The sequence below is a fragment of the Salmo trutta genome, chromosome 16 (assembly GCF_901001165.1).
Source record: "Salmo trutta chromosome 16, fSalTru1.1, whole genome shotgun sequence".
In the NCBI taxonomy this organism is placed as follows: domain Eukaryota; kingdom Metazoa; phylum Chordata; class Actinopteri; order Salmoniformes; family Salmonidae; genus Salmo; species Salmo trutta.
Genome location: NC_042972.1, coordinates 53028557 through 53042064, shown reverse-complemented (window position 1 = coordinate 53042064; position 13508 = coordinate 53028557). Strand labels below are relative to the sequence as shown.

General features: G+C 45.9%; 1 protein-coding gene across 1 annotated transcript in view; it reads left to right on the top strand.

The window, feature by feature from the left end:
• Positions 1-13508, top strand: part of LOC115151027 (protein phosphatase 1 regulatory subunit 12B) — a 36008-nt gene that overhangs the window by 9644 nt on the left and 12856 nt on the right. Inside the window, exons 2-4 of the mRNA XM_029694933.1 lie at positions 10465-10481; positions 10666-10777; positions 10978-11082. Coding sequence (XP_029550793.1) covers positions 10465-10481; positions 10666-10777; positions 10978-11082 — 234 coding nt within the window. The remainder of the gene's footprint in view (positions 1-10464; positions 10482-10665; positions 10778-10977; positions 11083-13508) is intronic.

The following is a 13508-nucleotide window of genomic DNA, read 5'->3' as shown; positions in this document are numbered from 1 at the left end:
AGGGCAGAAATTTGACTGACTGACTTGTTGGAAAGGTGGCATCCTATGACGGTGCCACGTTGATAGTCAATGAGCTCTTCAGTACGGGCCAGTCTACTTCCAATGTTTGGCTATGGAGATTGCATGTCTGTGTGCTCGATTTTATACACCTGTCAGCAACGGGTGTGGCTGTCATTGCCAAATCTATTCATTTGAAGGAGTGTGTGTGTGTGTGTGTGTGTGTGTGTAGACAGTACCCAGAATCCATCAGTACATACTAACTGCTTAACTTGGGATAGGGTTAATTTTCAGGTATCCTATTGAAATATTGAGTCTTTAGGTTTAGAGGGTCTACGCCAGAAGTTAATGGTTATCTGTAGGAGGAAAGTTTGGAATGTACTGAGGAGGGAATCTTGGAATGTACTGAGTGTAGGGAAAGCGATCACATGTGGCAGGCATTGATAGAGATGGCTGTGGATTAGTGATTAGTGATGAAGGGGGTCGAGGTCTGGTCACGTTAAAGGAGAAAAAGGTTTATGGCCCGTTACACTTAGTTTCCTGCCTAGCAATAAAGATAAAATGTTTGTTCAGATGAGTAGGAGGAGATTCCGCCTAGGAGAAAGGGTTAAATATCAGTGCTTGTGTGAAATGCTGTTGTCTAATGCAGCTGTATTGATCCTCTGGGAAGAATAAACTTGGTTTGAGCTTTCATAGGGTGAGTTTTTACTCTGAGAATTAGAACAGTACAAAGTGTACAGCAGTAGCTATTTAGGATGAGCCAGGGCTAGAATACAGTATATACATGAAAGTGGACAAGTCAGTATGTAAACATTAGTAAAGTGACCAGTGTTCAGTGGAAAAGCAGTCTGAGGTGCATGGCAGCTTACCGGGTGGTAGCCGGCTACTGACAGTGTCTGAGGTTCAGGGCAGGGTACTAGGCCGAGGCCAGCTAGTGGTGACTGTTTAAAATCAGTCTCTCGGCCCCAGCTTTGTTGCACCTGTACTGTCTCATCCTTCTAGATGGTAGCGGGGTGAACAGGTCGTGGCTCGGGAGGCTGGGGTCCTTGATGATTTTCTTGGCCTTCCTGTGACACCGGGTGCTGTCGATGTCCTGGAGGGAAGTGTGCCCTCGATGCATTGGGCTGACCGCACCACCCTCTGGAGAGCTCTGCGATTACGGATGGTGCAATTGCCATACCAGGCAGTGATGCAGCCCGAAAGGATGCTCTAAATAGTGCATTCGTGAAGGTATTACGGGCCAAGCCAAATTTCTTCAGCCTCCTGAGGTTAAAGAGGTGCTGTTGTGCCTTCACCACACTGTCTGTGTAAAGGGATCATTTCAGGTCGTCGGTGTGGATGGGGGCGTGCTCTCTTTGTCGTCTTCTGTAGTCCACCATCAGCGCCTTCTTTTTTTGTTATACCTCCTTTTTCTCCCCTACTTTAAAAAAAATCTTGTCTCATTGCTGCAACTCCTCAACGGCCTCAGGAGAGGCGATACCCTCAGTGGAGTCATGCGTAATCCGAAACATTGCCCTCCTAACTGCGCTCCTTAACCCGGAAGGAAGCCAGCCGCACCAATGTGTCAGAGGAAACACCTTTAAACTGGTGACCGGGGTCACCCTGCAGGCACCCGGTCCGCCACAAGGAGTTGCTAGAGCACGATGAGCCAAGTAAAGCCCCACCAGCCAAACCCTCACCTAACCCGGACGATGCTGGGCCAATTGTGTGCCGTCCTATGGGACTCCCGGCCAGTTGTGGCACAGCTGGGAATGAACCCGGGTCTGTAGTAATGCGTTTAGCACTGCGATGCAGTGCCTTAGACTGCGATGCAGTGCCTTAGACTGCGATGCAGTGCCTTAGACTGCTGTGCCACTCGGGAGGCTCCAGCTCTTTCTTTTTTTGACGTTGAGGGAGAGGTTATTCTCTTGGCACCAATCCACCACCGTTCTCACCACCGTCTTGTCATTGTTGGTAAACGGGCCTACCACTGTTGTGTTGTCAGCAAACTTGATGATTGAGTTGGAGACATGCGTGGCCACACCAATATGGGTGAACCGGGAGTACAGGAGGGGGCTGAGCATGCACCCCAGTGAGGCCTCCATGCTGAGGATATCATGGCTCAGGCTAAGACCCAAATGCAGACACAGGAGGTGGAGAGTATGAGTCTCAGAGTTTATTATAGTACAATGGGCAGGTAAAAGGTCATTCAAGGCAGGAAAAGAGTTGTAATCCAAACCGGAGTCAGGCAGGTACAGGACGGCATGCAGGATCAGGGTCAGGACAGGCAGAAAGGTCAGAACTGGGGAGACTACAAAAAACAAAGCAGGAGACAAAGGGTTTAGATGTCTAAGTTTAATCCTATACACATGAAAAGTGGGATGTCAACTGAGGGTGCGGGGCAAGAGAAGATGAACAGCAGAGGGGCTAAGGATTTTAGGGATGGGGAAACTACCGATGAAATGGGGGTAAAGTTTACGGGACTCCACTCGGTGGGGCAGGTCCCGAGTGTAAAGCCATGCCCGAGCCGATAGCGGGGAGCAGGGGTCCGGTGGCGATCCACCTGTAGCCGATACCTGGATATGGTCTTCAGAAGAGTGGCCCGGGCTCTCTTCCAGGTACGGCAACAGCAGTGGATGAACATCTGGGCAGAGGGTGTGCTGACTTCTTGCACAGGGAAGAGCGGGGGCTGATATCTCAAGGAGCCTTTGAAGGGTGAGAGACCATTGGCTGAGCAGGGAAGGGTGTTACGGGCGTATACCACCCACACGAGTTGCTGACTCCAGGTGGTGGTGTTGGCAGAGTAGAGGCAATAAAGAGCCGGGGACTCCAACTGGCCATTAGATTGGGGTGAAAACCAGAGGACAGGCAGTCCGACGACCCATTTGAGGGTGCAGAACACCTTCCAGAACTGGGACAAGAACTGAGGACCGCGATCGGAGACCATGTCGACTGGGAGACCATGTCGACTGGAAGTCCATGGATCCGGAAGACATGCTGCACCATGAGCTGAGCCATCTCCTTGGCTGAGGGTAACTTGGGAAGGGGAATAAAATGGGTGGCTTTAGAAAACCTATCCACCAATGTCAGGATAGTGGTGTTGCCGTCTGATGGAGGAAGACCAGTACCAAAGTCCAGGCATATATGGGATCAGGGGCGAAGTCTGCTCCAGAAGGCCAGCTGGACCATGCCGCAGAGTCTTATTTTGTGCACACACAGTGCAGGTGGCAACGAATGTGGAGACATCAGGAACCATGGAAGGCCACCAAAAGCGTCGTTGGATGAAAGCCAGGGTCCGACGGGAGCCTGGATGGCAGGTCAGTCTCGAGGAATGTGCCCATTTCAGGACCGGGGAACGGGCAGATTCCAGAACAAACATCTGGTTAGCCCCGGGGTCCAGCTGGGAACACTGCACCTTATGGACCAGGCTCTTTATACCCCAGATGAGTGCAACCACTAGACAGAAGGTAGGGAGGATGGTCCCGGGGTCAGACGGAGTAGCAGCGGGGCTATACAAATGTGCGAGTGCATCAGGCTTCACATTCTTGGGCCCGGGGTGGTAGGAGAGAGTGAAATTGAACCTGGTGAATAACAGGGCCCAACGTGCCTGCCTAGAGTTGAGGCGCATGGCAGAGTGGAGATATTCCAGATTCTTATCGTCAGTCCACACTAAGAATGGGTGTTCTGTCCCCCCCCCCCCAACCAGTGCCTCTACTCCTCCAACGCAATCTTGACGGCAATGAGTTCTCTATTTACCACATCATAGTTCCTCTCAGTAGGGGTAAGACTATGGGAGAGAAAAGCACAGGGGTGCGGCTATTGGTCCTGGGCAGAACGCTGGGACAGGACGGCCCACACTCCGACATCCGCGGCATCGACCTCCACCACAAACTGACAGGACGGATCCGGATGGATTCAGATGGGGACTATAGTGAATCGATGTTTTAGGTCAGAACGCCCGGTAAGCTGAATGAACATTGGGAGAGGTGAGTGCTGAGAGGGGGGGAAGAAAGGGTGCTGTAACCACGGATTAAGTGGTGGTAGAAGTTAGCAAATCCCAGGAAACGTTGCATCTTCTGGATGTGGGTTGAGGCCAATCCATCACCGCTTTCACCTTGTCTGGATCCATCTGTATATGTTCTGCAGTATCCTAGGAAGGAGATGGTGGTATGATGGAATTCACACTTCTCCGCTTCAACGAAAATTGGTTCTCCAGGGGGCGCTGAAGGACCTGTCGGACGTGGAGGAGGTGCTCTTGAGCTGAATGGGAAAAGACAAGGATGTCGTCGACATAGACAAACACGAACCGGTTTAGCATGTCCCAGAGCACATCGTTGACCAGGACCTGGAAGACAGCGGGAGCGTTGGTCAGTCCGAATGGCTTAACCAAGTACTCATAGTGCCCAATAGCCGTGTTAAAAGCTGTCTTCTACTCGTCTCCTTCCTGTGTCCGGAACACTTACCATTTGGTTCGGATACAGAAGGTACAACTTTGAGAAGATTGTCACTCCCTGAAGCCGATGAGATGAGTGGCAGACGGTAACGTTTTTTAACCGTGATGTCATTAAGGCCCCGGTAGTCAATACACGGGCGCAGGGTATTGTCCTTCTCCACAAAGAAGAACCCTGCACCGGTGGGAGAGGCAGATGGACGAACAATCCCTGCAGCGAGAGAGTCCTCAATGTACTCCTCCATAGCCTTGGTTTCCGGACCCGGCAGGGAAACCAAGGCTATGTGGGTGTAGTGCCCGGGAGAAGATCAATGGTGCAGTCGTAGGGTCGATGCAGAGTGAGAGACGTAGCGCAGGCCTTGTTGAAGACCTCCAAGAGGTCAAGGTACTACACGGGAATGGCGGAGAGATCCAAGGCTTCTCTGAAGCCTGCAGGACAACGTCCTGGGGCAGGCTGTGCTGACTTAAGACACTGCGCATGACAGAACTGGCTCCAACCCACGATAGAACCAGTAGCCCAGTTCATCAGAGGATTGTGCTTCTGGAGGCATGAATACCCCAAAACCACAGGTACATGGGGAGATTCTATGAGCAGGAACTGCATACACCAATTGTGATTTCCTGATACTCGTAGGTTGATAGGAACCGTATTGCGGGTGACTCTGCCAATAGAGCGCCCATACAGCGCTCTGACGTCCATGGGAATGGAGAGGGATTGAGTGGAGATTCCCAGCTCCAACACCAAGGTAGCATAGATAAAGCTCTCACCAGCCCCAGAGTCAATGAGCACCCGGAGAGATTTGGCCTGGTCACCCCACAAAAGGTTGGCATGGAGAGGGGTACCTACTGGTGAACCTGGTCTTTTTAATGGACAGGTGGAAATATAATGTCCTGTAGTCCCACAATACAGACAGCTCCTGGTGCTCAATCTACGTAAACGTTCATCCGGAGACAATCTAGCCCTTCCCAGTAGTTTGGGCTCTGGGGGAGGTGAGTCAACCGCCCTCGTGGATTCCCGTGTGCACTCGGGTGACCTCGGAGTCTTTCGGTAAGGTGGAAGTCGGGAACTTCCGGGATTCCTCGGAGGTGAGGTGGGAGCAGTGGATGAGCGAGTGTGACCAGGAACCAACCTCTTCTCCCTCCTACATTCCCGTAGCCGTCCATCGATCCATATGGTCAAGGGGATGAGGTAATCGAGGTCCATGTGAAGCTCCCGGGCTGCAAGCTCGTCTGTAACCTCTTCCGGTAATCCATTAAGGAACGTGTCAAAAAGGGCATCCAGGTTCCAGGCTCTCTCAGCCGTCAACGTGCGAAAATCCACCGCAGAGTCTGCCACACTAAAAGAGTCTTGACATACTTGGAGCAGCTTACGAGTAGGCTTTCTCCCATACAATGGAAAATCTAACACTTTGCGTACCTCCGCCATAAAATCCTCCAGACTGAGGCAAACGGTGGACTGTTGCTCCCACACCGCCGTAGCCCAGGAACATGCTGGTAGGACTTGACAAGACGAATTGGCAACAGATAAATAAAAAATGCAGGTATAAATACACGGGATAATTAGGGGAGATGGGAGACACCTGGTGGGGGGTGGAGACGAGCACAAATACAGGTGGAACAGATCAGGGTGTGACAGAGGATCAGCGTGGCGCAGGTGTTGTTGCCTACCTTCACCATTTGGGGCCAGCCCGTCAGGAAGTCCAGGACCCAGCTGCACAGGGAGGGGCTCAGACCCAGGGCCCTGACCTTAGTGATGAGCTTGGATGCCACTATAGTGTTGAAGGCTGAGCTGCAGTCGATGAACAGCATTCTTGTATAGGTGTTTCCCTTGTACAGGTGGGATAGGACAGTGTGCAGTGCAATGGCGGTTGAGTCGTCTGCGGATCTGTTTTATTTTTTAATCCATTATGTAACTAGCCAAGTCAGTTAGGAACAAAATCTTATTTACAATGACGGCCTACACCGGCCAACCCCGGATGGTGCTGGGCCAATTGTGCTCCGCCCTATTGGACTCCCAATCCGGCTGTTTGTGATACAGCCTGGAATCAAACCAGGGTGTCTGTAGTGACGCCTCTAGCACTGAGATGCAGTGCCTTAGACCTCTGCGTGACTCGGGCGGTATACAAATTGTAGTGGGTCTAGGTTGTCGGGTAAGATGGAGGTGATATGGTCCTTAACTAGCATCTTAAAGCACTTCATGATTACATAATGCTACAGGTGAGTGCTACAGGGCAATAGTTATTTAGTTCAGTTACTGTACCTTCACTTTCTTGAGTACAGTAACAATGGTGGACATTTTGAAGGAAGTGGGGACAACAAACTGGGATATGGAGAGATTGAATATGTCCGTAAACACTCCAGGCAGCTGGTCTGCACATGGTCTGAGGACGCGGCTTCGAATGCCGTCTAGGCCGGCAGCCTTACAAGGGTTAACATGCTTAAATGACAAGAGTATGTTCTATAGTTGCCATGTGCCCTAGTAGCAGCCTCAGCAGAGAGCTCCTATAAATGTGTACATATTTAGTAATTTGTTAGGCGTTTTTAATCAGCTCTTTTGTTTTTGATAACATTGAGTTTTATTGCATTTTCTGTATCTGGTGTATTTGAGCCACATTTGAGCCAGATTGACAAACAGGTTAACACTTTTTGGCTTGAATAGCTAGCTAGCTAGCTAGCTAGCTAGCTAAATGGCTAATGTTTTTGTTTGCGAAAAACATCTGAACACAGTACCAGCTATTCTGAGAACATCATTTGAGGCGTCGCCTGAAACGGGAAAGGAATGGCAGATGGAGGAATACAGCAGTGCTGAGGCAGAGGGCTCGTAGTGAGGACAACTGGGTACTATTCTGAATTTTGTGTTGAAGAGCTTTCTGGCATCTAGAGCTGCTGAGGCATCACCCAAGTGGGTGCTACACAGAGTGGAAGAGGAGAAGTGGTTATACAATTGAGTCTGGTTCCCAGACTTGTCCTCTACAAGATCATCAGCAGACTCCATCACCATCATTTACCATCCTCTGACCAGCTCTCTCCGCTCAAGCCATGAACTGAGCCTCTCCATCTTCGGAGGATGCAGCTTTCATATTGCTTGTTTGTTTTTTGCTCTTGAAGCGCTTTGAGACTCTATGAAAATAATTAATTAATTAATTAATTATTATTATTATTATTATAATCAGCAAACAATGTCTCTGGCAGTCCGACTGACGAATTTGGGTTTGGGGGATGCCAGGAGAATGCTACCTGCCCCAATGCATAGTGCCAACTGTAAAGTTTGATGGAGGAGGAATAATGGTCTGGGGCTGTTTTTCACGGTTCGGGCTCGGCCCCTTAGTTCCAGTGAAGGGACATCTTAACGCAACAGCATATAATGATTCTGTGCTTCCAACTTTGTGGCAACAGTTTGGGGAAGCCCTTTCCTGTTTCAGCATGACAATGCCCAGTGCACAAAGCAAGGTCCATACAGAAACGGTTTGTCGAGATCGGTGTGGAAGACCTTGACTGGCCCGCACAGAGCCCTGACCTCAACTCCATCGAACACCTTTGGGATGAATTAGAATGCCGACTGTGAGCCAGAACTAATAGCCCAACATCAGTGGCTGAATGGAAGCAATTCCCCACAAGTGTTCCAACATCTAGCGGAAAGCCTTCCAAAAGAGTTGAGGCTGTTAAAACCGCAAGGAGGGACCAACTCCATATTAATGCCCATGACTTTGGAATGAGATGTTTGATGAGCAGGTGTCCACATACCTTTGGCTATATAGTGTGTATATATCGTTTTATAAAGTGCTGAACAATGTAAAATTCTACATTTTTACCTCATACATGTATCAATTTTACATCAGTTTATATTGGCATGTAAAACCAAATCATATATGAATGTGGCTGTAAATACTACATAATCATTCTCCATCAGCCAGTAATAGGACAAGGTGGAAAGAGTCGCTGTGCTAACAATTGGAAATATAGTGCATTGTACAAGGCACTGCTGAAATACCTGGGTTGTATATAACAATATATTCCACTCATTATCTGAATGTCATTGATACACTCACTGTAACTGATGAATTTCAAGCAGAGAGACAGGCTATACTGTACCAGTTGACAATTCGCATAGAAAAGTTTATCTTGCACAATGTTGCGTGGGGCAGAAATGCCATATAACACCACAGTATGTTTTCACAGTTGCCAATTACTTTACAATACCCTCATTTGGTTTGGACACACCCACCCAGGGTTTTTCCTTATTTTTACTATTTTCTACATTGTAGAATAATTGTGAAGACATCAAAACTATGAAATAACACATGGAATCATGTAGTAACCCAAAAAATATTTTTTTATATTTGAGATTTTTCTAAATAGCCACTCTGCCTTGATGACAGCTTTGCACACTCTTGGCATTCTCTCAACCAGCTTTATGAGGTAGTTACCTGGAATGCATTTCAATTAACAGGTGTGCATTGTTAAGTTCATTTGTGGCATTTCTTTCCTTAATGCGTTTCAGCCAATCAGTTGTGTTGTGACAAGGTAGGGATGATACACAGACGGCCTTATTTTGTAAAAGACCAAGTCCATATTATGGCAAGAAATGCTCAAAAAAGCAAAGACATGGTTACTTTAAGACATGATGGTCAGTTAATTTGGAAAATGTAAAGTACTTTGAAAGCTTCTCAAGTGCAGTCATAAAAACCATCAAGCGCTGTGATACTGGATCTCGAGGACCGCCACAGGAAAGGAAGATCCAGAGTTACATCTGCTGCAGAGGATAATTTCATTAGAATTAACTACAGCTCAGATTGCAGCCCAAATATATGCTTCACATAGTTCAAGTAACGGACATCTCAACATGATCTATTCAGAGGAGACTGCGTGAATCAGGCCTTCATGTTTGAATTGCTGCGAAGAAACCACTGCTAAAGGACACCAATAATAAGAAGAGACTTATGATGATGGGGGTGCTTTGCTGGTGATTTATTCAGAATTCAAGGTATACTTAACCAGCTTGGCTACCACATCATTCTGCAGCGATACGCAATCCCATCTGGTTTGCGCTTAGTCCCACTATCATTTGTTTTTCAACAGGACAATGGCCCAACACTCCTCCAGGCTGTGTAAGGGTTATTTGACCAAGGGTAGTGATGGAGTGCTGTATCAGATGACCTGGCCTCCACAATCACCCGACCTGAACCCAATTTGAGATGGTTTGGGAAGAGTTGGACCACAGAGTGAAGAAAAGAAGCCAACAAGTGCTCAGCATATGTGGGAACTCCTTCAAGACTGTTGGAAAAGCATTCCAGGTGAAGCTGTTTGAGAGAATGCCATGAGTGTGCAAAACTGTCATCAAGGCAAGTAGTGGCTGCTATGAAAAATCTAAAATATATTTTGATTTAACACTTTTTTTGATTTCATGTGTTATTTTATTGTTTTGATGTCTTCACTATTATTCTACAATGTTGAAAATAGTAAAAAATGTAAATAAAAAAAAAAGAACCCTTGAATGAGTAGGTGTGTCCAAACTTCTGACTGGTACTGTATGTACTGTAAAAGGAAAATGAATCTCTAAGACTGACATATTTCTCAACATGCTCACAACCTGCTTTTGGATACAAATATATTATTTATATAAATTGCATGTCAAATAATGTATGGAATTTACTTAGACTGACCATTATGTCATTTTATCATTATTTGATGTATTGCTGACAAAACTAAACGTTCTCATGGTATTTCACTCAACTTTGATATTAAATAAATGGCTCTGGGGTGAAATGTGTGTGAAACCCCGAAGAATACACAATCAAAGGTTCTGAACATAGGGGGCATTACAAGTGTCATCTGTCCAAACACGTAGCTATTTTATTTATTGTTCATTATAGCCCAATAGGCATAGGTTGATTTAAAATACAATCCCAGGCAAAAGTTACGGTCTGAGTGTGCAATATTAGCCAGGAAGAACACATTACACCTTATTGTTGAAGATCATTCAAACTACTCATGTTTATGCATTTTGTAAGTGACATATCTTTTTTGTTTGTTTTCAGCATGAAAGAGTGTTCAGGTAAGCTGCTTTCATCTCAGTTCACTTTATCAAAGATTTTCACTACCAGGCATTCATACACATCGTAACAGCCATTGGTCAACTTTATTACTCAGGCCTCCTTTGCAACTGACCTTTTTATTACAGTTAGGATCAAGCTCTGACACAGTGAACTAGGTTCAGTCATTTGTTATCTTTCCCTCAGACTGGACTCGTCTGGTGCTTACGACCGAGAGGCCTATGACGCTCGCAGGGAAAACAGAATGGCAGCTCGGAAAAAGGCTGAGGAAGAGGCAGGATGCACTGACTATAAGAAGGTAACCTGTAATGCACAATTCTACAATAGTTTCTTAAAGCTAGCAAACTGGCATAGGTAGCTAACAATCTGTTGTGACATCTGTTATGTCATGATAATGACAGTATTATGTAGCCCTTATGACAGAGGGTTCAAGTAAAGTGTAGTAGTAAAATACTGTGGCATGTTGGGGCTGTTTGCTGTTGCATCTTTATATTGCAGATGTACGAGGAGGCCATGTCTACAAATGAGAGACTCAAGTCCCGGCTGCAGGGCAGCAAACAGGAGCTGGTGCTGGTGCAGACTCAGCTGGAGAAAGTCACACAGGTGATTATCCCAAACTGGTATTCATCCGCCACACAAAATAGTTCAAACCCTCATCCCAAAATCAAATAAAACTGATGAAAATGACCAGATTGCAGGAAAGTCCAATGAATACATACACTACATGGTATGTGTACCTGCTCGTCGAACATCTCATTTCGAAGTCATGGGCATTAATATGGAGTTGGTCCCCCTTTGTTGCTATAACAGCCTCCACTCTTCTGGGAAAGCTTTCCACTAGACGTTGGAATATTGCTGCGGGGACTTGCTTCCATTCAGCAACGAGCATTAGTGACGTCTGGCACTAATGTTGGGTGATTAGGCATGGCTCGCAGTCAGCGTTCCAATTCATCCCAAAGGTGTTCGATGGGGTTGAGGTCAGGGCTCTGTGCGGGCCAGTCAAGTTCTTCCACATCGATCTCAACAAACCATTTCTGTATGGACCTCGCTTTGTGCACAGGGTTATTATCATGCTGAAACAGGAAAGGGCCTTCCCCAAATTGTTGCCACAAAGTTGGAAGCACAGAATCGTCTAGAATGTCATTGTATGCTGTAGTGTTAAGATTTACCTTCACTGGAACAACCATGAACCATGAAAAACAGCCCCAGACCATTATTCTTCTTCCATCAAACTTTACATTTGGCACTATGCATTGGGACAGGTAGCGTTCTCCTGGCATCCGCCAAACCCAGATTCGTCCATCGTACTGCCAGATGGTGAAGAGCGATTCATCACTCCAGAGAACCCGTTTTCGCCAATAGCGGCAAGCTTTACACCACTTCAGCCAACGCTTTGCATTGCACATGGTGATCTTAGGCTTATATGCGGCTGCTCGGCCATGGAAACTAATTTCATGAAGCTCCCGACAAACAGTTTTGTGCTGACGTTTGGTATTCGGTAGTGAGTGTTGCAAACGAGGACAGACGATTGTTACGAGTTACACGCTTCAGCACTCAGCGATCCTGTTCTGTGAGCTTGTGTGGCTTACCTCTTCAAGGCTGAGCCGTTGTTGCTCCTAAACGTTTCCACACTAACAGTACTTACAGTTGACCGGGGCAGCTCCAGCAGGGCATAAATCTGACCAACTGACTTGTTGGAAAGGTGGCATCCTATGACGGTGCCACGTTGGAGGTCACGGAGTTCTTCAGTACGGGCCATTCTACTGTCAATGTTTGTCTTTCGAGACTGCATGTCTGTATGCTCGATTTTTATCTGTCAGCAACAGGTGTGGTTGAAATAGCCTAATCCACTAATTTGAAGGGGTGCCTTCATACTTGAAGTATATATGAATGGTTGTGCCATTTCATGACTTATCATTGTGATTCCCAACTTACAGTTCTTGTCAACTACAATGTGGGATAACTCTTCCATATCCTATTACATGGACCACTGCACAATAGAATCAGGAAAGATGCAGGAGTGAGAACTATGACAGATTATACAAGTAAAATGCATTGGATGATTTCCAGAGGAAAACGCTTGGAAATTGGTATTTTTGAAGTACAGTACCATGTTTGTTTTCAAAGGTAAATATGGAAGAGTTTTGTTCCAAAACCCTATGTCCACAAATCTTTCTCAATTGTGTTTTTTTCTGATTGCTTATGGCTACCTTCATGTGTTGGTAAAATATTACTGTTCTCAGATTTTTTTTAATTCATAGATTTTAGATTTGTATTAAAATGTCTTTTGTTGCAAAACGCTAATTATCCATTGTTTAGCTGGAATGGAATGTTCCTATCCTGTATATTTGACTGTGATATGTGGTTGTCTCTCACCTAGCAATCTTAAAATGAATGAATCACTCTGGATAAGAGCATCTGCTAAAAATGGCAAATGTAAATATTTTATATACATACCTCATATTACTTTATTGATACATTTCTGACATTAATATAACAACTTTTTTTTTAAATGTATAATTTGTACGTTTGTTCTTAAAAATGTAATTACTTGTCACATTTGACTGTGTAAAACCTACAAGTAATACTTATTTGTCTGAGTGAGGCTCAGGCGGATATTTAGCGTTTTGCAACAAAACATGATTATTTGTCTCCCTGTAATGAAACGTTCAAGTGATAATGTAGATTTCAAGCAAATATATTTGTTATTGAACAACACCATGCCTTGATTAGGTGGTGAAAAAACACACATCTCTTTAATAAGTTCTTTAACCCTATTCTCAACCGCTTTGTTGAGCATGTTTTGATAATGGATTTAGAAGTAGATATGAAAAGAATCTTCACTTGAACTTGGATGGTCATCTCCCCAGCCCTCCTGCACCAATTTACATTTATTTAATTTGTATCCTTTTGGGTTGCTGCAGTTCAGTGTTGTGGCACTCTAACTTTGCCCAATAAGAGGACTGTAAGAAAACTCAAAATCAGTCAACAAAGTCATGGGATAAAAGGTAGGAATTCAGTTGTTGATG